This window comes from Camelus dromedarius, chromosome 5 (genome assembly GCF_036321535.1).
Source record: "Camelus dromedarius isolate mCamDro1 chromosome 5, mCamDro1.pat, whole genome shotgun sequence".
Taxonomy (NCBI): domain Eukaryota; kingdom Metazoa; phylum Chordata; class Mammalia; order Artiodactyla; family Camelidae; genus Camelus; species Camelus dromedarius.
The window spans coordinates 20,285,811-20,311,104 of record NC_087440.1 but is presented as its reverse complement, the minus strand read 5'-3'; the positions used below and the strand labels follow the sequence as shown (position 1 = coordinate 20,311,104).

Here is a 25,294-nt window from a genome sequence, read left to right as displayed (position 1 = left end):
ATAGAGGCAGGAAAGGAGGATGAGGTAGGGAGGGACACCTGTGTGCAGGATGCCAGGTGAGTGGTGGACACAGCCCGGGGCTGTAGGCCGATGGCTGGGGAAGGCCGGGGGAGGTCCCCTGACCTCCGGCGGCGCCGTCCCCGCAAGGGGATCAGGTCCAGGTTCCCCGTGCACTGCATGTTCATAACCTGCAATCAGACCGGGTGGAAAGCCGGTCACGGCTCCTTGAACACCCAGGCTCCCAAAAGCCCCAGTGCCCATTGGGCAGAGCTAGTTATAGGGCTGGAGAGGAAGATCACCTAGGGCAGGGCTGTTAGAAACATCACAGACTTTGTTTTCCAAAACAGTCCAAAAATCTGAGAGGACAAGAGGAGAAAATGGGATGAAGGGAAGGGTCATAGTTGATAAAGATAAGACTGCAAGTGCCTATAGTTTTAGAACAAGGACAGGAAATATTACTATTAAAAGACTGCGTGACCAAGGAGCAGAGAGAAGATTTTCCTGCAAAGCAGAGGAGCATATCTTGGGCAGCTATCACCCTGGAGAGCCATGGTGTAAGCAGCACTGGTATCTGAAAGGAAGGGATGTGATTACAACAGGAAACTTCCTGTAGGCCTGAAAAAAAGAAGTCAGTCTCTTCAAGTCTGAGAGATGATACACTGAGAGCTGTGCTTTGCCTGGATGAGTCTAGAACAGATACTGCAGTGTTTCTTCTCAGCTTTCTCCTAAATCTGAACCGTGAACTTTGGCTGAACCTATGGAAGCTAGTTATAGAATCTTCTGAGATATTCTAAAGTGGAAAGACCAGTTCCTTTAAAACAGAGAGCTAGTTCAAGTCAGGTGAACAGATTCATCTGTCAAAGCAGGACCCAAATCAGACAGTGAAGGTCCCCGAGACAGAGATCAATCATAGGGTCAAAAAGAATGTCACTGGGCCCAAGAGGGAAAGGATCTTTCCAGGAAAAAAGTCCAAAACAAACAACACAAAGTGAGATTTAACAACAGTTCCTTCCTGTGACTAGAGAACCAGAACCAGGACTAGAGACAAAGTCCCAGGACAACAGAACACAGACCCAGGCTGATAAACCTCATCAGAACAAAGGAAAGACAGACAGACCTACAGACTTGATTTCCTTTCTGGGATGAGAGTATAGATAACCCAAAATGGACTAAATTAAAGTGCCACATACTACTGTCCAAACTATAATGTTTACCCAAGACAACAAAGAGATGGAGAGGGTCTGCCCTTTAATATTAATTGTATTGTTATCATAGCTACTGTTTACTGAGCATCCATATGGTGGGTATGACTTGCATTTTATGGAAAAAAAAATTTAGGCTAAGAGAAAGTACCTATCCAAGGTCACACAGCATCTAACTATCAGACTGATTTTAGCCCAGAGTTCACGCTATTTTTTTTTTTTTTTTACTATATTTCCTTTTAAAGAACTGTTTTTTCAAACCCATCCAGAGGCCTCCTCCCCAATCTCATTTCTTAAAGTCCTTATAGCTCAGGCACCCCTCACTGGCATGTCTTTAGCCTCAGAAGCAGCAGCCAGGCTTAAATTAGGAGCTTTATTGGGAGACCAGCTGTGAAAGAGAGACTAAGTAAAACATATTCATCAGGGGCAGGAGGACTCTGTTTAAGGTCCCAAGAATTCCCCTAAAGGGATTCAGAGGATTCGTGGGTGAGAACTTTCACCACTTCTTTCTCCCAAGCCCCTCTCATTACCTCCATGGAGCCGGCTTTGCGGTTACGAACGAGGGGTGATCTCTTGGGGAGGCCGGGGCCCTCTGAGGGCTGGGGTGAAGTCTGCAATGCTCTGTCTGGCTCATCTGATGCCTTCCCCGGGCACAGGTCCTCCATGCTGCCTTGGTCTGTTTTCATCTCTTCGTTCTACCCAACAACAGGCACAGACAGGAGAGGTGTTAACGGCCTCCAGTCTCCTAATCGCAGACTCCCCAGCCCTTTTACCTCCCTGTGCTGTTTCCAAGTTTCCCACCGCTTGTTTCCTAAATCCTCCAGTCCCAAATCCCAGCACTCTGACCCACCTCAGAAGAAGCTGGACGGAATCCACAGCCCGTTGGGGCACTGCCTTCTTCCTCAACACCTTTCACTCCAGGGCTGAAGTGCAGCTCCACGTGGAACCGCTCCTCTGATAAGGGATCCTACGGGGCATCACCAGATGAAGGGGCAGTTGAGAAGCTGGATATGGTGGTGGAAGACCAGGCAGGAACAACAGAGAGGAACTCAAGAGGATACCTCCTCCTTGGGCTGAGGTTTCAGAGTCTTCCCGCACTCTGGGGCTGATCTACTATACCTCCCTTTAACTACCGTCTCCTGTTACAGGGCCCTCATGCCCTCACCTCCACGTGCCTTTCCAGCTTCAAGTTCTAAAATCCTCCCCATCCATCTCCCACAAGAATTCAGCCATGCTGCAGAGCACACAGCAGCACATTTAAAGATATCTTTGTGAAGCTGGTTGAAGAGGGCTTCATGTGTAACAATGCTTGACAGAAGAAGACTAATTATAACATTGTTCCGAATTCCATATCCTCCCTAATGCCAGAGCTATAGTGGTCTCTCTCTGGCTCAACACCACCCCCAAACACTTCTTCTGTTCTAGGAGGGACCTCCCGGGTGCTCTCCGTCATGCTGTGCCTAGTCTACCACACCTAACTGGATTCTACAAATTCTAAGGATAAGAAAGTTTTTCCCAAAAAGGGGATGGAAGAGAAAGAAAAGGCCCTCTCCTCATCCCAGCCGGTTAGCTGCTCACCCGTGTGTTGTCCTCATAAAGCATGATGACAATCTGGGTCATGTAGTTGAGCTCTGAGATGGCACTAAGATAAGCCAAAGCTCTCTGCCATTGTGCATCCTTGGTCTCCTGCCGAATACAAGGAGAGGTAAACCAGTGCCCAAGAACAAGGGGGTCAGGGAATGGGCAAGGAGACAAGGAGAACAGGGGAAGCTTGCAGCAAAAAAAAAGCTTGAGGAGGAGAGTAAGAGAATGCTGAGAAAAGATGTTCATAGGCTGAAGGAAGGAGGATCCTTACATCAAGAAGTCCTCCATAACGGAAGACACTGAGGAGGGAGTGGACGTGGCTTTCACTGGTGAAATAGAGCCGTGTTCGAACATGGCGGCCTGGGGAGAGCACTCCTCTGGAGTACCTGAGGTAACAGCTAAGTTCACTCACACTGTCATGTAAGCCTTTTCCTTCTCCTCCACACACGCCCTCCTCCCATCTCAAAGACCTCCTCTTCTTTCCATCCCAGGACCCCTCCTATTCTTGGTTCCCCAAGCTGTCCCAGCCTGGGTTCCCCCAAGAGCTCCCTGGCACGCCCTCCCTCCATCCAGCACCCCACCCAGCCCTCCCTCACAGGGGATGCAGCTTGTTGACAGACTCATCCTCGTGGGTTCTCTGCAGGTCAAGTAGTATCTTCCGCAACAGTGGAAGACAGAAGCCCACAGCAATTTCCAGTTTCTCCTCCCGACTGATCCCGTACTCCTAGGGGCCACAGGCCAGGAATAAATACCTCAGTGAATCTTGTTTTCCTCTTGCCTCATACACCCAGGCCCAAGATCACGCTGGCCTTCACCTCAGGTCTAGGGCTTCTTTCATATCCACCACATTCCCCCTCTCCAGGTTTCTCCTCAGTTAGCCTCCTGGGCTTATTCAGAGCCAGGGTGGACTTGTAGAAGAACTGTAGCAACTCAACTAATTCCTTCTCTAAGTTTCCTTCCCTTGGTTCCCACACCACCCCTCCTTTCTACCTTTTCTCTCCTTTCTTCCCCAGTGCCCCTATCCCTAGGCTTGATCCCTTCTGTGAGACACACCTGGGGAATGACCACATCAGCCAATGCCTTAGAGAGATGTAGCAACTCTGCTGTGCCTTGAAGTCCCAGACTCCCATTGTGCTGCACATCATACTTGACACAGTCATAGATATCAGGGATCTTACTGATATCATAACGCCCACTCTTCTGTCGAAAGTCACGCTCCAGCTTGCTCCAGCGCTGCAGCATTAGCTCTAGTGTCTCACTGTGGTAGAGCTGCAGGTCTGGAAGGAAGATGGATGACAGTCAGAGAGAGCCAAAGATTTGACCCCTCACCAAAGATCCTAGCCAGTCTGAAGCAGAACCAGAGAGAAGAGGATGCCTGGTCTCAGACATGTAGGAGAGGACACAGGATTGCCTGAGAAACCCATCCATACATAAAACCTTGGAAGAAAGATAGTAATATTCAAACCCACCTGCAGACCTGGGATCCTGCAGCCGTTCCCGGATCTGGTGAGTCAGATTTTCAATCAGGGCAAATACCTGATCACAGACTTTCACGGGATTCTGGATAACAGCCATGGAGTTGAGTAAGGAAGTGCTTCCCGTGGGAGCCAGCTATGGAGAAGAGGGAGAGGAACAGCAAGATGGGCTCAGGGCCAATTGCTCAAAGTTCTGTGCGCTTACAGAGTGCCGGAAAATAAGCTCTGTCTGCCGGCACACTCCAATGAGCATTCTTAGACCACTGGGAATACTAGCAGTTCAGATGAGGGGACTCCTCTAGCACAGTCATTTAAAAAGGCTTGATCTTAAAAACCTTGGAGTCCAGAGGAAATAAAACAGATCTAGGTTCTTCTCTTGGGGATTCTAAAATATGCATGGAAAATACTGGGAATAAAGATTAAACCAAAAATCCCTTGAAATCTCCCCACAGAATGTTTTCATGAGTGGGTAATAATGATAACATTATCTTATTCCTCTAAACAAGATGCTAGCTTGAACCTAGAGCAGAGGTGCTGCCTCAGAACTAGGTTCCAAGGCAAGCTTTTAGGACAGTTGCAGTCACGGAAGAATGGGGAGCGGGGAGGAGACTGCAGGTTGAATGCACTCATTCTACCTCAGTCCTCACAAGATCCTTTCTTGTTGGCAAAAGGAAGCAAGGAAAAGAAAAGGTGCCATAGCTTTTTTGGATTTGACATTGAGCAATGGATTGGGAAATAAGGGAGCAAGGTCCTGCCTACCCCTACCAAGTCCTGCTTAGGGATGAACACAGAAAATGCCACTCTCCGGGCAACGTGCTCTGCTACTTAGCTTAGAGCATCCATCAGAAATAATTACACAACGGTAATGAGATGAGGAGCTATGAGTGGGAGGGGGGTAGAAAATCACTGTCTGGCATGTGATCCCCAGTCAATCATAGCCTGGATACACAGGAAAAAGGATGGCATTGGGTAGTGGCATCCACTGTGATTAATACTGTGAGGCAGTATATCACAGGGCCCAACAGTCTGGGCTCTTGAGTGAGATTCCTTGGGTGACCTTGGAAAGGCTGCTTAAAACCTAGGCTTCCTCATCTGTAAAACAGGGAGAAAATAGTACAGGTCCACAGCTCTTTCGGTGGATTAAAGATGGCCTTTAACTCTTTGTCACACTCCCCTTTCCTTGAATCTGGGCTGGCCCTGTGACTGCTTAACCCACAAAAAAAATAACAGTTTTGCTGTGCTAATTCTGGGCCTTTGTTTTAAGAAAGCGTGAAAGCTCCTCTGCTTTGGAGTAGTCCTATGCTACCATTTATGAAACCCATCCAACTACCATGCTAGAGAAACCACATGGAAAAAACACATGGAGAGGAGAGGTTCTGAGACTACAGGGAGATCATGAAGAGGGAGACAACCCAGCTGAGCCTCCAGACGTGCCAGACGGTTCCTGCCCCAACGTCTGGACATCTGGGCAATTTTAGGAAAGACCTTGAGCAAGACCAGTTGAGCTTAGAACTGTGAGTAAGATGATAAAATGGTTGCTGTTTTAAGTTACTGAGTTTGGGGGTAGTTTTTTATATAGCAATAGATAACTGAAATACTCTTCCATTCAAAATCCTAGGGACCAGCTGTATTTTGGAACTGAGAATTTTTCAGACTTTAAGAAGTTAATACAGTACATATGCCATGTGTTATATTATACCTCCAGAAGGGTCGAGGGCATAACCAAACACATTTATATTTCTGCAACAAAATGTATGACTATTTACACTTAAGAGTCTTATCATGTCCGGTTTTGCTGCTAAATGAATCTTTGTGGCAAAGTTATTTAAAAATCTTTTTGATTTGATTTTTGAAATTGTGGATAACAGACTGTGGACCCATAGTTACCTCAAAGGGTAAGGACTAAATGATTAAATGAATGGAAGGCATGGAAAACAGTGCCTGCCACGTAGTAAGTTTCATTACTGACTACTACTATTTAGAATACTAAGAATGTGGGCTTGGGGGTGTGCTGGGCACAAAGATAGGAAGAGCTTGACCTGATCATAATCCTCAGGGCCAAAGGGTGCGTCCTGCTGCAAAATGTGGTGCAGCCGAGCCTTCACCCGGTGCTGGCAGCTGCTCAAGGAATCACCGTCACTGTCCAAGAGCCCATTCATGTTGGCACTCTTCACCATTTGTACCAAAATGGGTGTCAACTCCCCTTCCAGAGCTAGAAGGCCCTGGAGGGGAAGCAAAAAGTCTATTAGTTTTCCTTCCAGTCTAGTTCCGCTAGGCCTAGATGGTTCTAAAGCTCAAACGAGAGCTGGCTTGGTGGCTGGGATACAGGTCAAGGGGCCTACCCCACTAATTATTCTCAGTAGTACAGAATGGGGTCAGACACAAGCAGAAACTTCTCTGAGCTGGCACACAAACACCCTGAAATTTCCCAACTAGTTCTCCAAACGCTGCTTCTCTACCTAACGGAAGCTGGGACTGTGGGAGAGCTGTGGTGCGCACCTTAGCAAAGGCAGCAGCAGTCATCTGGACACGGCCCTCATCAGAGGCATAAATCTTGAGATCATGGCGGAAAGTGCTATGGAGACGAAGCAGCCCACAACCAGGGAAGCCAGCATAGTCACCTGGGGGCAAAGGGGAGAACCAGGAATGTATGGCTATAAATATGCAAATGCAAGGAAGAATGATCACTTCTCCTTTAACTTCCCCATTGTTTCTGTCCCTTCCTTTCCCCAACTTATTCTCTAATCATCTTATCTCAGCTCTGCTAGGTATTTACCTCCCAAAACACTCACCCTGTCCTCCAGGGTACATGCAGCGAAAAGCTCTCCCCAGCTCCTCAGCCTGAACACGGCCAGCAGGGGTCAGTTCTCCACCCCACTTCAGTACCAGCAACAGAGATGGGGCCAGAACTGACCCCTGTGGATCTGCAGGAATAAGGGGCAGTGAATAGGTCTAGATCCAAAGAAAACAGTGGGGATATCTAAATGCTAGGTCTTCTGAGGAGCCCAGAAAGATAATTGGGGGTAGAGGTCGCCTAAGGGCTCAAGAATAAAAGATGTGAGTGGTAATGGGAAGGGGCATTACATCTCACCTGGCCCCTCATTAGAAGCTTTTACTCCATGAGGGTAGTAAGTCAACTGCACCTTCCGGTTGATACCTGAGAAGTGACCGTACCTGCAGAATAAACTCACAGTTTACTTTCTAGCCCAGCATCGCTTCTTACTGTTACTGGCTCCCTGTCCTCTCCCCTGTCTCACATCTCCAGCACAGACTTCAGCTGCTCCAGTTTCCCAGTCTTCTCCTCAATCTCACCACCTGGCTCTTTCTCCAGTTCAGCCAATAGCAGCCTTGTGATGTCCAGCACCTCCTAGGGGAGATAATAGGGTATCCATGCAGGAGGCCAAGTCTTCGCTGGTTACCCCTTCAGCCTGGTCTCTCAACGAGGCCCCCAATCCCATACCCTCTATCTTTCCCATAGCACGGCTCCTCCCAGCCTTACCTGTAGCTGCTCTGGCCGCTTGAGTTTTAATTTCCCTGTCTTGTAGCCACCGTGTTTTTCAAATAGACTGAAAAACCTGAAGATAAGAAGAAGCTTCAGTATGGGGTGAGACAGACAAAAGCCTCTGGGAGGTGCCCCTCCTCATTTCCCTCACAAAACCCTATCTGTCTAGATCAGGATACTCTGCCTACCTTGGGTGTGTCACCTCCATCTTCATCTTCTGCTTTGGGGTACGATCCCCATGACGGATAATTGCAATGACACAACGAAGTTCCATCCTGAGATGACAGGGAATGTTGTTAGCATCTCTCCCCTATCCCACCCCACACCACCTGCCACTCCATCCTACTCAACATGTCAAGGAACAGAGGGAAAACTATCTGAGATCAGGGACACAAGTAGGATCCACTAGTCAGACGGTACAGGGTCAGGAAGTATCACTGGTCTGACTAAGATGCCTGAAGTAGGTTGCTCCAGGTTTTTAACTTCTACTTTTGCTCACATAGTGCCAGATGTGGTAGGGACAATGGGAATGTCCTCAGCCTCTGTGGGGATGGACCATGGGATCTGGAACTGCGGGGCAAGCTCCCGCATTATGGTGTTCCTAGAAGGAGAAATATGAAGAAGCCATGTGAAAATGAACAAACCAGAGCTACACGTGTGAATGAAGCTCACAAAAAGTCACAAGTTGGAGAATAACACATTAATATAAAGTCTAAAAACATGCCAAAAAAACCCCAACCCCATATACATAATAAAGATATGAATAAATACATGAGAATGACCAAATGAAGGACTGTGGTTGCTTCTGGGTGGGAGGGAAGGGGATGTTATTAGTAAGGGGTATGTAGGGGCTTCAAATATATTCTTAATATTTTATTTCTTAAGCTCAATGGTAAATACATGGATACTCACCATATACATCATTCCTCATACATTTTTAAATGTTTTAAATACTACATGATGAATTTTTTAAAAGTCAAGTTATAAAACAGTATTGCAGTATGATCACACTTAGTACAATAAATATAGTTTATTATTACACATGGCAGAAAAAAGACATATTGTTATGTCTAAAACAGTTAACCGTAGTTACCTCTGGGGGGGGTGCAGTGTTGGGAAGGTAAAAAGGGCTAAGGACCCTTTCTCTACTTTCCTTTTTCATTGTTTAATCATTTTTGCAATACTTAAAATATAGGCATACCTTGGAGATATTGTGAGTTCAATTCCATACCACCACAGAAAAGTAAGTATCGCAATAAAGTGAGTCATACAAATTTTTTGGTTTCCCAGTGCGTATAAATGTTTACAGTATACTGCAGTCTACTAAGTGTACAATAGCATTATGTCTAAAAAAAACAATGTACATACCTTAATTAAAAAATACTTTATTGCTAAAAAATGCTAACCATCATCTGAGCCTTCAGCGAGTTGTAATCTTTGCAATAGTAACATCAAAGATCACTGATCACAGATCACTATAACAATAATAAAAATGGAAAAGTTTGAAATTTTGTGAGAATTACCAAAATGTGACACAGAGACACAAAGTAAGCAAATGCTGTTGGGAAAATGGCGCCAATAGACTTGTTCAATGCAGTATGTAAACCTTCAGTATGTAAAATACACAATATCTACAAAGCACAACAGAATGAGGTATGCCTGTAAAATAAAAACTCTAATTCCCTTCTCTAAGCCCATTCTCCCCAGCCCAGACCACTGTGTCCCTTACCCCAGAATCTTGGCACAGTCATCGTAGTATTTCATCGAATTCTTGACAAAACTAAAGCCATTGACATCACACACAAAGGAGTGACCATTGGCACGAAGAAGGTCAAAACCACAAACTGTTTGCTGCAGGGGAAAGAGGCAAGCTGAGAACAAGAGAGCCACTCTTCCCTCCCAGGGCCCCCTTGCTCCCATCTCTCTGTCATTCCACAGCGCCCCCCCCCCGCCGCACCGCCCTGACAGCCCCCTCGACAACGGGCCTTCCTCCACCTTAAAAGCTACGCAGACTTTCCTGGCCACCAGCTTTTCCATGGCCGTCAGCATGACTGGATATCGAATCTCTTTCCCTTCACTGTCTCGTTCAACCTTCCCATCCAAAGCTGGAGATTTTCTGGCTTCAGCATGGGCATAGTCTGGCCCCACTGTATACACCTGCAGGTACATAGCATCACTGAGTATGCCCACAGCTCACCCTGCATATGAGAAAGCAATATGAGCACTAGGTCTGTAGACTAGTTTCAGAGTGAAAAAAGAAAAACAAAACAAAACAAACAAACAAAAAACACTTAGCATCAAGAACAAAGAGACTGACATTTTTCTTACTGAGCTCTACTGAAGCATCATTATGAAGGTTTCTCCTTGAAAGTCCAGCACTGTCATCTACTACTTATTAAGAAATAACTTACCAACATTATCCCATTCCCCACACGACCCTTGCCTTCACTCTGATAATGACGATATAAATATCTAATTTCCCGACTCCTTATCTTCGCCTGAATATGAAAGCCAATCATATTCACACTTTATTGTCTATGACCCCTTCCATACATTTCCACTTGCTTACCAAGCACTCCATCCCACCCAGACATTTATAACCTCTTAAATCCCTGTATCCACCATAACCTTGACATCTGTGCCATCTGTTGGCATAAACTCCTCGTAGATGTAGGACCCTGTCTTCCGGACGCTGCTCTCAGGAGAGTAAACGCTGCTCCGACTGCCAATCTTCAGGAGAAAAGGGGAAAAAAAAAGTGTTGCCTCTAACTTGTCCCCAAATCCTCTGGCTTCTCTCCCTACAACCTCATTCTCATCTATTTCTCTGAGTCCTCAAATGCTCAAATGTCTCCCACACCTTACGGAAGAGGCGCTGGCTTCCTCCTCCAGCTGAGCTGGGGTAGTAGATGTAAACGTTGTGGTCCTCTGCACTCACTGGCTTCTCCACGAAGGGCTTGGGAAAGACGGCTCCATTTACCTCTACCTGGTCTTCACCTTCTATCAGGTTGCACTCTGAAAGGTAGGTGTATAGTCATTCCTAGGGCCTATTAATATCAACTCCCATTTCTCTTAATTTTACTCTCCATAACCCTCAAGTTTCCGTGACCATATCTTAGTAGTAGATACGATCATTAATATCTACATGAGAAGTCCAAGGTTCTGTCAAAAGACCTATGGCTCTAGCTCTACCCATAATCCAGTAACCAAAGCCTTACTGAGATGGGTGGTACATAGATGTCTAGAGGATGGAAAACTGGGCTAAGTCACAGAAAGCAAGGCAGGGCAGGACTGGACAAGGCCAGGTACTCACCCTCAGGCCGGGCAGGGTCACGGTTGAGCACAGCATATCGAGGCAGATCAATACCCTCCTCCTGCAGGATCCGGTACACCTCCCTCCTGTCACCCCCGAATAAATTAGCTGGGAGAGGTGGGGGATGGTGACCAGGGGAGAGGCTGGGGATTTCACTCGCTCAGGAATTGGGAGATATCCATGTACAGAACTCAACAGGGTATGGTACAAAAATTAAGCAATTAAGCATGTTTGTTTGACTCTGCCCCTCCCAGAATAGGTTCTCTAAACAGGCATGATCTCAGGGCCACCCATCCCACCGGTCAACAGAAAGCTATACCTATCTTGGATGTAATACTGCATAGCCAGGTCATTGATAAGAAAAGGGTTTCGAAGCTTGGAGTAAGCAACAGCCTTGTCCAGAGGAAAGCCTGGGAGGGAGAAAGGAAACAGACCAAAGAAAGAAAGTGAACAGACAGAGTGAGAAAACAGCAAGAGAAATAGAGAGACGTATTAAAGCTATTCGTTGCCCCTGGGTCCTTTACCCAACCAACCCATCTTCTCCCTCCCTCACAATTTCTCAAGTCTAAAATATCCAACAGGAAAAAGTAAAAAACTATTTTTAGGATCCTTCCAGGGACCAATTCTGTCAGAGACTCCAAGAATCTTAGAGCTGTCCTGAGATCTGAATATGGGCTTTAAAGTGTCCCCCAGCAACTCCTCCAGGATGCAGGGAAAGAAGTTCCCTGTGCACTGTTCTCTAGTGTGCTGGGAAGAGCTGATGACATCTTTACCACTTGACAGTCAGAACCTCACTTCCCAGTCCAGCATTCCCAACACCATTCCTTCCCATTCTCCTTCACAGACACCAACCTTTGGAGTGGAAAGAGATGAGGCAGTGGCAGGATGGCCAGTTTTCCACAGGTTCATTGAGGATCACATCTTCTCCCAGGATGATAACAGTCAGGTAGTCAAACCTGCAGAGTCGCTCTAGGATTTGGGTCATTGGCTTGGACTTGGATTTCTTGGTCATGGCACAGATGCCAACAATGATCTGAGGTTCAGGAGGCTACACAGAGGGAGAGCTGTCAGGAACTCAGGAACTTCCCACTGAAACCATCCCTATCAGGGAACACTGTCTCATCTCCTTAGAGCACAGAATTTCTTGCCAGGACTTCGGATCTATGTGGTAAAGGGTCTCCCAACTCAGGCCTCTTTGATTGGGGTACCTGTAGGGGGTCCCATGGCCATGGTAGGAAATGTGTACTCAGGCAGCAGAGTCAGAGAACCAATAATCACAAGACAACAGGAGGAAGGCATGAGGGCACGGGCTTCAAAGAGAGGCAGCTTAACCAATTTCCACTGCGCTTCCCCTTAATTAGGATAGGGCCTGTTTATAACAGGGAGTCTATGCATCTGGAAAGAACAGAGGGGTGTCTCCATCCAGTGGAATCTCAATGCTCTCTGACAGGGGACATTTTCTCTGGTCTTACCACTTCATCCTCCTCATCTTCAAGGAGCTCGCTGTCACTCTCTTCAGTCCTCATGCCTATTCCACGGGTGCCCAGCCCCTCATCTCCAGCTCCAAGGAAGAAGTGGGCTGTGGCGTTCTCGCCCTCACTGGCCGGCAATGACCACATCCCCGCCGGAGCACCCACTCATCCCGCTCTGCAGTGAAGGGTATCCCATTAGCTCAGAATCCAAGCCCCATGGCAGTGGGTGGGATGGGGGATGGGGAATGAGAAAATTAGAGGGAACTACAAGGGGTCTAGGGGAAACAGGAAACAAAGCAAGAAGGATCAACAGAAGAGGAAACATGTGGGCTATGACTTGAAATGACTAAAGATCTCTAAGAGAAAAGCAAGGTCTCCCTTTTCCTCTCTGTTCACCCCCCCCAACCATGAGACTAGTAAGAGGATCAGTAGATTAACCCTTACAGTGCTGGCATGTCCCTGATTCTGCCAGCAGAAAACACCACCAACTCCAGCAGCAAATGGGAAAGGCAGTTCCTCATGGAAGGCTACTGTTGGTTCCTACCAGAAGAGAAGATTAGAGTGACATTTCAAACTTTGCATTCATACCAAAATGTTTCTGGCCCTTCTCTACTTCCCCACAGTAGTGCTGAACTCAGGAATTTAATTCAAGGACAGAGGAAGAGAGCTCATTTGCCTTTTCCTTTAACCTCTATCTTCATTCCTACTAAGCATTAACTAAAAAAATATTTATCGAAGATACCCTATATTTAAGCATTACATCAGAACATTTAAATCCCTTATGCCCCCTGTCTCTCCTTTACCTGCTTTACCTTAAAAGACAGATGCCCAAGTCTCAGAAAATCTGTTCAAAGAAAGAGGTCTAGTGCTAGCTGGGAAGTTGAGGACACAGGCATCCATACTACAGCCTCCAACCCATCCTCAAACTGAAATTTCAGTGTTCTCTCTACCATCTCAGGGTACTACAGACCCAAGGCTGGTCTAGGCCTAGGTCCTCCACACCAGAAGCTTCAATGGAAAAAAAAAAAAAAGTCCTACCTACAGCCATAATCAGTGAGAATATCTTAACACTTAAAGTTGAGTCAGAACAACCTGGCAGCTCCAGTTCTGCATACATACACCTAGAGTAGTGGTTCTTAACCAACTGTGATTAGACTGTGCAGGGGACATTTGTTGAGAGGTACTTTTGGGTGTCACAACTGGGGAGGTGCTACTGGCATCTAGTGAGTAGAGGCCAGGGATGCTGCTAAACATTCTCACATGCACAGGACATTCCCCCACAACAAAGAAGTGCCCAGTCCAAAATGTTAGTGGTGCCAAGGTTGAGAAGCCCTGCTGTAGAGAAACTCTCCCACATAAGAAGATGTGTGCAAGGATATTCATAACCTTACTGCTGGTAATGGGAAAAACTGGAAACAACTCAGATGTCACAAGTAGAAGGATGGATAAATACAATGTAGTATATGCAAATGATTGACTAATAGCAGTTATTAACAATGAATCAAAGTTATACGTAACAACATGGACAGCTTCCAAATGCAAACTGCAGAGATATACATGCAGTAAAATTCCATTTGTACAAATAAAAAATACTAATATATCTATGACTGTATACCTAATTAGAAGTATGAAAACAGGCTGGCAAGGAAGACATCAAATTCCTGACAGTGGTTACCTCTGAAGAGCGGGGAGAATAGAATTGAGAAGGATTCAAATGGAATTTTACCACCTTACCTATAATGTTTATTTCAATTTTTAAAATCTGAAGCAAATACGCAAATGGTTAACAACTGTTAATACTAAATTGTGGGGATATGAGTTATCTGCTGTTTTTTTCCAAAAATGGTATTGAGTCACATCAGCAATTTTCCACCTTCTCCAAAAGTTCTCAGAAATACTGATCAATGAGTCTAATGAAAGCCACAAGCTCTGTAAATAGAGTAATTTAGTCTTACAGACTTTTAAAAGTCTTCAATAACTACTTTCTGTATTTATATTTTAAACCACTACAAGTGAGATTTATAGCTTTGATTAGAAAGTTATAGCTAATCTTTATATAGACCTTGACCTTTCCAGTCTTCACCATCTGCTTTTCTCTGTTACTCAGCCACCATGGGGGCACAACATTCTTCTTAGACAACATTTCCACTTGTGCTCTCCAGGTCTTATACATACAGCCCCCTCCTGACTATAGGCTGGTTCTCTGAATTTCTTTTTGGTGACCTGACCCAATTTTCATAACTTGCGGCGTTCTAAACATCCCTGTATGGTTTAAGCAAGCAGAATTTTGTTGCACGATTTATCCTTTCTCTGAATCAGGAGATTTCTCTATGTCTAAGATTCCTAGACCCTCACACTTTCTTCCACTGGTCCTTCCTGGTTTTCTACTGAATGTACACTGTCACATTCTTGAAAGTCTGTCATAACTCTGTAACAGGAGATGGTAATAAAACGGCGAAGGAGAGTTTGTTCATAAATATGGGGCTGAAGAGAGATGAAAGGTCTAAATTCATAGTTAACAAAGCAGAAATAGAAGCCTGACAGAAATAGCTATGAAATAAGCCAGGATTTATTTAGATGTACCTCTGGGAGAAGCTGGGGTTTAAGGTGGTGTTCCAAGAACCATTGCCCTGTATTCTGTGTTCTTCTCACCTTCCCCCTCTCCCCTAATACTTTGTTGCAAAAGAAAAGAAAACTTCAGACTCCACAGCAGGCTAAAGGGCAGTCTTACTGAGGCCTGAATCAATGTGGAAGCGAGGGCCGGAGAGTAGGGCGAGGGCCGGAGAGGAGGGAGGAGATGTGGGGGGGGGGGGGGAGCAATCTTCTCAGAGGCCTCTAAGTTAAATTAGATCCGGAGAAGGGATAGAAGGGAGGGTAAACCGTGTAACTTCTTTAACCCTTAGAATCTAAGACTGCTTGTAGTAGTCCTTTAACCACAGTGCACTTGACAAGAGGGTTCCATCAGTGGTGAAAGAGAAAGGTCAGTTACAGAGTCCAGACGGGAATCCAGAGTCCAACACAGTGAAACTCCTCAGGTCACCAACACTGCCTCCTCAACAGTGGACCCCTTAGTTTTTCCTTGATGTAATTTTTAATCCCTCATACATACCCTTATTCTGACACTGATGATCTGTGCTGGTGCCCTTGCTCTCCGTATCAATTCACTCATATTGCTTTCTTTCCCCAACTTGCTAAAAGGACCCTTCACTGACTCCCCTAACCATTCCCAACACAGGCTGCTGCCCTCCCCCTCCATCACGGATCAACTGATCCAATTAACAATGCAACTAATTCTCTGGCTCACTGACTCCCCAGCCTTAAACATTCCGTCAAGCCCCCAGATGAGTCACCACACTTGGTAACATATTTATGTGGAAGCCTCAACGATCCTCCACAAAGAGTGTCTGAGATCCACTCTTTCCCCCACCTACCCTCTCTCCAGACTCCCGTCTCTCCTCTCCGCCACGACCCCTTCCTCAAGCGGATCCTCCAGAGTGACTCCACTCCCACGCCTCCTCACACAGACCTCCCCACCCAGAGCCTCCCCCCTGCTGACGGCCCTGCTCAGCAGGACCCCCTCTTCCTCACGCAGACCCTCGCACACCCACCTCTCCCTCTTCCTGACCCCCTCCTCTGTCCTCTCCTGACACTGCTCCGGGTCACGATTACCACCTCCCAACCCGACTCCTCTAGTCTTTGCCCGCCCCCGCCTTCTCCGCCTCACTCTCCCTTCGCTGACATTGAGGCGTCTCCGCTGGGTCTCTTTCCAAAGCTGCCCCCGGCCGCTTCTAACCAGGGCCCTCAGCGCTACAACCGGAGCCCACTCTACCCAGCCCACCCCCTCAGATACCGCCCCCAGCCCCCAGCCACTCCCCCACCGCCCCCGGCCTTCACTCACCCGCCTCTCTGCGCTCGCGCAGCCGAACCTGCCGGCAGCGACACCTGACAGCGGCCCAATCAAAGCGTGACTTCTCTCCGGTGCCACCAATCAGCGGAGGGCGCGCACCGGCAGCAAAGTCAGGCTGCGTTGGCCGGCGCTTCTGCGCGGAGGAGGGTGGCCTCTAGTGGCTCTGAGAGTGAAGTGCAACCTGATGTTCTTGGATTTCTAACTGCGTCGCCACAGTCCAGATGCTTGGTCTAGACAGAGACTTTCCAGTGAGACGAAGGGGGGTAGGAGGGGGACGAAATGCAGAGGAAGAGGCAGAGTCTGTGCCGTTGCACCTCCTTGAGGACAAAGGCATGTCTTTTGTTTGATTTATAAAATAAAACGGGGTATGATATACATAGAGATCCAATAAATGTACTTTGCAAATGTTAACAGACTAGAGAAGTGGAAGAGAGACTGGAGACAAAAACAGAGACAAAATAAGTCATAAAGTTAAGGGAAGGGACAGAGAGAGTTATTTATGGAGGAGACAAGAAAATGGTTGGATTTGAAAGGCCAAACAAGTTGATTCCCATCTCTACAGCCCGCTTGCTCTCTACCCTCTAAACTTACTTGAATCTTGGTGTCACCTTTAATAGTGATGAAGCCTTGGACAAGTCACTGAACTTCCCTCAGTCTGTTTTCTCACCTGTGAGAGAGTGGGATTAGAAATACTAACTCATAGGGTACTGATTATATGAAAGCATTTTGTATGTGTTTGTATTATTATCTTTGCACCCTCACTTAGATTTCTCTGGTCAGTTCCAAGTTCCCTGTTTCTTCTCTGCAACTTTGGCATTCTTACGACATTTTTAGTCAAGTGACATTATACTGACCCCAAGGCCTCCTGAATGAGAAAGAGATGATTCTAAGGACTGACCCTATTACCAAACACATGTTCCTGTGCAGGAAACACAGTGAGGTCAAACAAAATGAAACGTCGAGTTCATGCTCAGGCTCATATTCCCTCCATCACTCTAACCCTTCAAAGAAGTAATTAAAATATATTCTAGGTAACTAACATGTCATCTCATTCCCCTAAAAATATAGACTCCATCCCTTTTCATCCATTGGAATTGAATCCAATTCAATTCAATGAAATAATATGTACTAGAATTCCTTGCAATTATAAGATGTTTTATAAATACTAAATATTTTTGATAACTATTATTAAATAAATCAAATACTGTATATATTGATTACTTCCCGTATGCTGTAGGATAATTTTGTAAATGAATATTACTACATTATCTGACTTTCACAGGGAATAAGAAAAGTACAAAAATACATGTCCCTTCTCAGTGGAGCTATTATTCATATTTGAACAGCTAGTCTCTAAACTTGAGTGATTTTTCTACTGCTCTGGGCAAATCTTAGTTTTCCTTCTGTAATTCTCTCTTTCTGCTCCCTACCTCTTTAATTTTAGTAACCACCCTCTCAATGAAATAACAACCCTACTGCTCTGGAAGATTATCTCCCTCCTTTACCTGGCTAAATATATAGCATTCCAAGTAATTATGTTTGCTTACTCATACAGCTACTCCTTAACCCAAATAATGAGCCCCCACAACACAGGTAATATTTTCCATCTCTCCAAGAGTGACCACACTTCAACAGCAGAACTCCATCTATTCTCTGATGATTCCTCTCTTACCAGGAGGAGAAGGAACTGATGGATCCAGAAGGAAGATGGTTGGCTTCTAAGTATACCCCTAAATGAGGAAGACAGGAAAAAGAACACAAGGGAAGCCTGAGAGAAATGAATAGAATGAGAATATAGGGGTGGAGGGAGGTTCATCAGTGGGGCCAGAGGCCAACGTGAAGAGAATTTCTTCTTCTCAAATGCTCTCCCTTAAGATTTCCAAGTATCTTACTGTCTTGTGGATGTACCCCACAAGATAGCTGAAAGAAGGGACTGATGCCACTGTTAGCAGATAGAGGGACCCCCAAACTGGAAAGCCCAGCAAATGTATAGGCAAGCCCTCCAAGTGTGGGTGTCCTTGCCTACCGACTGAGAAAGAATTCTCAATAGAGGCAGAGGGACAAAATGAAAAAAAAGAGCTTTTATTGCTCAGAGAGAGAGGAAAAGAAAAAACTCAATTGGGAACCATCAGCTAAGGTAGCTGGTGAATACATCTCCAGCCCCTGATTGGACCATGGGGTCTTTTATTGGAAGACTCTGCCATCATTATCTTCATCCCGGTGGTGCCAATCATCTTCTATTACAGGCTCTTTCCTCCTGTGGAGCTCAGCCCTAAAACAGAAGCTTCCATGGGAGCAAAGAAAGAGATATACTGGGGCATGTCCTTGGAGTTAATGAAGCAGCTGTGGGACATAAATTGTCCTGTTGTAGGACTATGTTCTTGGAATTAAGATCCAGTTATCAGTAAGAGAAATGTCCTGCCTTTCATCAGCCTGACACTTTCTGCCCCTTGTTGGAAGCCAATCAGAGTCAGTAAGCCTGTCTAATCACCTCTCACCACCATGTCTACTCCACCTTAACTGACCTCCATACTGAAGCACACATCTCTATTGCAGCTCCAGCATTTATTCTCTTTCCTGCCAGGACAAAGGTGAAGCCACACTTGGAGGTATGGGAACAAAGCCCTTTCAAATCTGAATATGCACCTTGTAAGGACAGAGAGGAGGAGAGGGATGAGGAGGAAGGCAGAGATTCTTTGGTGACCTTATGCCCTTGGACACAACTCCTCCTTACACTCTGGCTTAAGTAGCATTAGGGAGCCAAGAGAGGAAACACATGTGGTGGTTGGAGACCTGTGCCTGCCTGTTCCACTCCTGCACCTCGTCATCTTACCACACCCTTCACCTCACCTTACTTACACTCCCCTTCAGTCCAGGAACTGGGAGCTACGGAGAGCAGAGCGAGGAGAAAGGAGAGGAGGAGGAGGAAATATTGTAATTCTCCGCCCAACTCCAGCCCCACGCCCAGCACAACTAACAGGTAGGCAAGCTTGCAGAGAATACTCAGAGGGAGTCCTGTGAGCAGCAAACGGATCCTGGAAAAGAAGCTGAGAAGTAAAATATCAAAGGTGAAGTAGGAGATGGGGAGGAAGGTAGAGGAGGGGAAAGGTGGGGATCACGGGAAGCAGAGGCAGGACATAGCAGGGCTTCAGACTTGGGGGCAGGGTGGGGGTGGGGAACACAGCATAGATCGGGTAAGGGTTTGTGTTTCTCTGATTTCTCTCAGGGAAACTTTCCACAACCTTGTAAGGAGAACACAGGTGTGACAGGGAGGAGCCTTGGTCCTCTTCCTGGTTCTAAGGAAAAGGTGACCTTGAGCAAGCGGGGGCGGGGGTTGGTTTCCCAGTGAATGCCTCTGTGTACTTTCTCTGGCTTCTTCTGATATCTCTCTTTATTCCACGGTCTCCCCGAGGCCGCCTCCCCTGGGAAGATGGAGAGGTTGCTGGGTCAGGCTGAAAACCGAAAAGAGGTTGGGCAGTGTCACCCTTTCACATCCACAGAGTAACGAATCGGGTTTCCGTTTAAACTGAGAGGCTTTGGGGAAGGGTGTTTGGGTTTCGTCTGTCCCCTTGGGTGCTGTCCTCTACTTGGTGCTGAAATCTGGACGGCCTCATCTCCGATGAGCCCATTCCCCGGCCTAGGAGTGCAAATCTCCGGTCCCCCTAATCTACCTGGTGGGTGGTGCCTACCTCTGCCCCCACACACCTAGCGCTGAGGCAGGCAGGAAGGCGGGGCCTCCATGAGCCCCACCCCTGGAGATTGCAGCTCTGGCCTCGCTCTCCTCCACCCGCCGCCGCTAGCTCATTGCGCCTCTCTTGCAGTCTGGTCGGCACCGGCTCCCACTCCCGCTCCAGCCCCCATTTCGGCTCCAGCGTCGCATCCAGTTCCGGCCCTCAGTCCGCCTGTTTGCATCCTCCCTCCGGGTTCCTGTCCTGAGCCATCTCCTGCTCCGGGATTCTGTAGCCGGACCCTCAAGCCATGGCTGGTCCCTTTTCTCGTCTACTGTCTGCCCGCCCAGGGCTCAGGCTCCTGGCTTTGGCTGGAGCAGGGTCTCTAGCCGCTGGGTTTCTGCTCCGTCCAGAACCTGTTCGAGCCGCCAGTGAACGACGGAGGCTATATCCCCCGAGGTAACAGTGTCTCCGCGCGGGGGATCGGGAGAGGACGGGTAGTTGGTGATGGGGATGGAGATGAGGATCCGGGCAACAGAGAAGGGCTATAATTACGAAGGCTCTGGAGCGCAGCTCTGTACAGCCTGGAAACCTCAGTGGGGCGGGGGTGGAGTCCAGAATCATAAAGCGAAAGCATTCCCAGGGACTTGGAACCCGCAGTCCTCGCCCCCAGGGCCAGCTCTGGCCCTGCGTGTTCTGGCTGCACCTACTCTGCCCAAATCCCTAATTGAGAGACCAGGAACTATCCTTTCTGCTCTCTTCCATCTCCTTTTCCTGCTGTTCTCTCCTGTTTCCTGAATTCCCCTCCTTAGTCTTTCCCCTCCCCCATCTCTAATATTGTGCCCATGGGAGGAAAGAACTGAGCAGATCTGGGGGAATTGAGCCAGCCAGCCAGAGGAAGCTAGAACTGTTGGGAAAGAATAGACCCTGAAAGTCCCTAATGAGATTTCCAAGGTTTAGCCTCCCTCTAATCTCCCTCCTCCCAAGGAGCAAAGCCAGATATGGCTAACTGGACAGCTCCCAGCTGACTGCACCGGGTCTAGGCCCCCTGTGCCCTCCCTCCATGGTTACTGGGTACCCCCTCCCTAGCGCTGAGTACCCAGACCTCCGAAAGCACAACAACTGCATGGCCAGTCACCTGACCCCAGCAGTCTATGCCCGGCTCTGCGACAAGACCACACCCACTGGTTGGACGCTAGATCAGTGTATCCAGACTGGCGTGGACAACCCCGGCCACCCCTTCATCAAGACTGTGGGCATGGTAGCTGGAGATGAGGAGACCTATGAGGTAGGGGGCCCCCAGAGTTTCCCTGGTGACCCAACTCATCTTCCCAGTAATCCCAGCTCCTTCCCCCTAAAGACCCCTCACTTTCCCTTAAGACTGGACCATCCATTCTCATGTTTTCTGACCCTGTAAAATCAAGCCACAACTAATGCCTGGGAAGGGATTCCCTCTCCTTAACCACCCTCTCCCTCTTAACTCTCCCTCAGGTTTTTGCTGAGCTGTTTGACCCTGTGATCCAAGAGCGACACAATGGATATGACCCCCGGACGATGAAACATACCACTGACCTGGATGCCAGCAAGGTAGGTCAAATATTCCACTTCTGATTTGTATAGCCTTATGTACAACATTCTGTTTCTCCGATCCCATCACCTTAATTATTCCCTGACTCCTAGTCATTATACTGCTGAGCTTTTAGTCTAAGCATGGGGGAAAGAATTGTATGTTAAGGAGCAGCAGATGTGGAGAGGAAAGGAGAGGGTGGATGAGAATGGCCATACCCCAAGGTGGGCAGTTTGAGGAAGGGTTCATAATGCCCCTTCAATTGGAGCCCTTGCCCAATAAGCTTCTCCTTCCAATGCAGGCAATGAGGACCCTCTAGACCTCACGGTCTCTCCTTTCCCAAGGCCCTGAGCTCCCATCCACTGTGTTTCTGTGACATATTAATTTCTCTTATTCCCCAGATCCGTTCTGGCTACTTTGATGAGAGGTATGTATTGTCCTCGAGAGTCAGAACCGGCCGGAGTATCCGGGGACTCAGCCTACCTCCAGCCTGCACTCGGGCAGAGCGGCGAGAGGTGGAACGTGTCGTGGTGGATGCGCTGAGTGGCCTGAAGGGTGACCTGGCTGGACGCTACTATCGGCTCAGTGAGATGACAGAGGCTGAGCAGCAGCAGCTTATTGATGTGAGGGCCGTTGAGGGTGAGCTGGGTGGGAGGAGCAGGTGGAAAGAAGTGTCAGAGGGGAGGCCGGGCCAGATGAGGCAGACGGGCTACTGTGAGGATGATTAACCCGAGTCCTTTTACTCTCCCCAGGACCACTTCCTCTTTGATAAGCCTGTGTCCCCATTGTTGACTGCAGCAGGAATGGCTCGAGATTGGCCAGATGCTCGTGGAATCTGGTATGAGGCATGCCTTACCTGTTTTGTCCCCGTGCCCCGTAAGTGCCCTTTTTTCTCTGTCTCCCCCAATTCTTGCTCTGCCTCTTGATCCCTGTCCATCCCTCTCTCCTGCCTTCAGGCACAACAATGAGAAGAGCTTCTTGATCTGGGTGAACGAGGAGGATCATACACGGGTCATCTCCATGGAGAAGGGTGGCAACATGAAAAAAGTGTTTGAAAGATTCTGCCGAGGCCTCAAAGAGGTTGGGGAAGAATATATTAGGGAACTAGGTGGGAGGACTTAAGGAGAAAACAAAGACTAGAATAGGTAGACTGACCATATAATTTATCAACCAACCCAGGCGCTTTGGATAGTGAAAGGGATCACCATCAATTATTCCAAGACAATAGGTATAAGTCAGGACTGTTCAGGGAAAACCAGGATATATGGTCACCCTAAGAACAAGAAGAGAGAAAGACTATCAGGAATCTAAGGAAGTAAATAAAGCAGTTGCCAGATAATGCAAAGAGAGAATATGTGAGATGGCCAGTGCCTTGGGGGTGTGGTGTGGGATGGCTGGGTGTGCAGATAAGGAAAAGGTTTGAGCCCTGATAGATGCAGGGAGTGAAAGATTGGTGTGTTCATGATTCTAATGTTACCACCCAGTTCTGAGCCAAGGTAGGCCTTGACTCTGGATTCTGTCATTCTTACTTAAGAATCACGTCTAGATTTTAAGCAGAGAGGGTGAAGGAAACCAAGGAAGGTAGAGGATGGAACAACTTAAGTTCCAGAATGTGTGGCTCCACATGAAGGGTTGAAGTGAATCCTCAATCCCATATGGATTAGGTCTACATATTCAGTTCTAGATTAGAAATCCCCATAAACTGAATCCTTACTGTATGTCCTCATTTACACAGTTCTATTTTGGACTTGTGAAGAGAGAGTTCGTCTTCCTTTTAGATCTAGCTGAGACGTTTCTATTATTTTTGGCAAGTAATGGATGACATATTCTGACTGTAAGTGGGTAGGAAAGTACTTTTTAAATTTTAAGCCTTAGTTTTCTCATCTGTAAAACTGGGATAAGACTTCCTACATTTTAGGTTGTGGGGATTAAGTGAGATAAAGCCTGTAAAACCCGTAGTGAGTGTTCACTAAGTGTTAGCTGCTATTATGATTATTCTAGACGGAAGGTTTTTCCCTTGTTCAGCATGTACAAGATCCCCTGAGGCCATGATTCTTCTGAACTATAAATAGGGTTCCCCTTACTCATGTTAGGTTGTGGTCTTCATTTTAGGCACTTTGGCAGATCCCCAGTCTCCTCAACTCTAATTGTCATCTTCATGATTAGGACGCTTAAGTGAAATAAAAACATGCTCCCCACACTCCTCCCCCACCCACCACAACTATTAGTCCAGTTCTTCTGAATTGTTTTCACCTTTCTCTCTGCTCTCTCACATGTGCTCTTTCCACAGCTAACTTAGAAGCTCTCTTGCCTCTTCCTGTTGCAAAGCCTCCACCCTCATTTTCTGGCTGAAAGAACTCTCCCAAGTTCTAGGCTTATTAGCAAAGCAAAGATGTCAATGCATGTGGAGCTCATTGAATAATCAGTCCTTTCTCAATTTAGTTTACCACCCCCGCTCATTTCCCTAGATCATCCTTAATGCAGCATTCCCTCAAGTTTCTCTTCCACAATCTCATCGTTATGGGCTTGCAACATCAAAATTACCTTGTATGCATGATAACGAACCGTTTCCACCAAGAATAAAAAGCAGTGTCATTCTTCCACATCCCAAGTTTCTGGTTCTAGACATATTTATAGGTTTCCTGTGGATCTGGCTAAGGAAGGGTTCACATATCCCTGAACCTTCGCTAACAAAGCCTTTGTGGATTCAGGTGGAGCGGCTGATCCAGGAGCGTGGCTGGGAGTTCATGTGGAATGAGCGTTTGGGATACATCTTGACCTGTCCGTCTAACCTGGGCACTGGACTTCGGGCAGGAGTTCACATCAAACTGCCCCTGCTAAGCAAAGTAAAGGAGTTGTGGGGTTTGTGAGGGATGTGAGGGAGGAAGATGGCTGTGTGTGGGTGGGAGGGAGTAGATACTTTGAAAAGGAGCATATTGTTGCTAGAGTCAGGTTTGGGGCTCTTTCAGGTAGGACCAATCTCTGCCCCTATTGACCCTGCCCCCGACCCTCATCCCCACTGTAGGATAGCCGCTTCCCAAAGATCCTGGAGAACCTAAGACTCCAAAAGCGTGGGACTGGAGGAGTGGACACAGCTGCCACAGGCAGTGTCTTTGACGTCTCTAATTTGGACCGACTGGGCAAGTCAGAGGTGAGATCCTTAGGGATTAAGGATAGGTCTGTGGGGGTTAAAATGTGGCAGTGAGTGAGCCTCAAGAATGTAATAGAATCTGAAAAAAAAATTTAGGTTGAATGGGGAGGAAATTGGAAATGAGTTCTCGGAGCAGGCAAATCAGTGCTAAAGAGAGAAACTTGGGTTGTGGGAAGCGGAGATCAAGAGTTAGTGTCCTTCAGGTGGAGCTGGTGCAGCTGGTCATCGATGGAGTAAACTATTTGATTGACTGTGAACGGCGACTGGAGCGAGGCCAGGATATCCGCATCCCTCCACCTCTCATCCCCAGCAAGCATTAACTCCCGTCCCCAGCAGATGACTCAAGATTCCCACCACCTCTGCCATTGTAATGGTGGTCCCTTCTCCTTGCTCTGGATGCCCCCTTTCCCCTCATGCCCTTTGTCCTAGTAAAGACTCCTTGCTATGCTTCAGCTG

The 25,294-nt window shown here is 47.2% G+C and overlaps 2 protein-coding genes across 10 annotated transcripts in view; one reads left to right on the top strand and one right to left on the bottom strand.

Moving 5' to 3' along the window:
• PPIP5K1 (diphosphoinositol pentakisphosphate kinase 1) overlaps positions 1-16,497 on the bottom strand; it is a 35,884-nt gene extending 19,387 nt beyond the window's left edge. For 2 of the 8 annotated variants that reach the window (XM_031453188.2, XM_031453193.2), the window contains exons 1-26: positions 16,444-16,497; positions 12,990-13,085; positions 12,546-12,720; positions 11,926-12,121; positions 11,393-11,483; positions 11,074-11,159; positions 10,621-10,775; positions 10,392-10,493; positions 9,759-9,920; positions 9,493-9,614; positions 8,263-8,364; positions 7,952-8,038; positions 7,761-7,836; positions 7,519-7,628; positions 7,353-7,435; positions 7,054-7,185; positions 6,761-6,882; positions 6,301-6,483; positions 4,256-4,397; positions 3,840-4,063; positions 3,383-3,510; positions 3,058-3,172; positions 2,781-2,888; positions 2,053-2,169; positions 1,733-1,897; positions 39-188 (exon numbers count right to left, since the gene is read on the bottom strand). In XM_031453188.2, coding sequence (XP_031309048.2) covers positions 39-188; positions 1,733-1,897; positions 2,053-2,169; positions 2,781-2,888; positions 3,058-3,172; positions 3,383-3,510; positions 3,840-4,063; positions 4,256-4,397; positions 6,301-6,483; positions 6,761-6,882; positions 7,054-7,185; positions 7,353-7,435; positions 7,519-7,628; positions 7,761-7,836; positions 7,952-8,038; positions 8,263-8,364; positions 9,493-9,614; positions 9,759-9,920; positions 10,392-10,493; positions 10,621-10,775; positions 11,074-11,159; positions 11,393-11,483; positions 11,926-12,121; positions 12,546-12,692 — 3,105 coding nt within the window. In that variant the 5' untranslated portion in view covers positions 12,693-12,720; positions 12,990-13,085; positions 16,444-16,497. Of the gene's footprint in view, positions 1-38; positions 189-1,732; positions 1,898-2,052; positions 2,170-2,780; positions 2,889-3,057; positions 3,173-3,382; positions 3,511-3,839; positions 4,064-4,255; positions 4,398-6,300; positions 6,484-6,760; positions 6,883-7,053; positions 7,186-7,352; positions 7,436-7,518; positions 7,629-7,760; positions 7,837-7,951; positions 8,039-8,262; positions 8,365-9,492; positions 9,615-9,758; positions 9,921-10,391; positions 10,494-10,620; positions 10,776-11,073; positions 11,160-11,392; positions 11,484-11,925; positions 12,122-12,545; positions 12,721-12,989; positions 13,086-15,654; positions 15,823-16,443 lie in introns of those variants that run through there. The other 6 variants (XM_064485655.1, XM_031453196.2, XM_031453195.2 and 3 more) reach the window with 4 other exon arrangements.
• A 2,820-nt stretch (positions 16,498-19,317) lies between these two features.
• CKMT1A (creatine kinase, mitochondrial 1A) lies at positions 19,318-25,290 on the top strand. 2 transcript variants are annotated; one of them, XM_010994936.3, is made up of 10 exons: positions 19,318-19,520; positions 20,274-20,579; positions 21,210-21,408; positions 21,612-21,707; positions 22,089-22,310; positions 22,440-22,525; positions 22,644-22,767; positions 24,399-24,533; positions 24,713-24,838; positions 25,042-25,290. In XM_010994936.3, the coding sequence occupies exons 2-10, from the start codon at positions 20,431-20,433 to the stop codon at positions 25,156-25,158; spliced, it is 1,254 nt and encodes a 417-aa protein (XP_010993238.2). In that variant the 5' UTR covers positions 19,318-19,520; positions 20,274-20,430; the 3' UTR covers positions 25,159-25,290. The 2 variants fall into 2 exon arrangements, with proteins under 2 accessions (XP_010993238.2, XP_010993239.2); XM_010994937.3 differs by having other exon boundaries at positions 19,324-19,432.
• Positions 25,291-25,294: the final 4 nt, after the last annotated feature.

Bases quoted from the DNA above. Each gene is read 5' to 3' on its own strand.
- CKMT1A (XM_010994936.3), top strand. From the start codon at position 20,431: ATGGCTGGTCCCTTTTCTCGTCTACTGTCTGCCCGCCCAGGGCTCAGG. The intron at 21,708-22,088 runs GTAGGTCAAATA...CTTATTCCCCAG, and splicing joins CTGACCTGGATGCCAGCAAG to ATCCGTTCTGGCTACTTTGA. The intron at 24,839-25,041 runs GTGAGATCCTTA...AGTGTCCTTCAG, and splicing joins ACCGACTGGGCAAGTCAGAG to GTGGAGCTGGTGCAGCTGGT.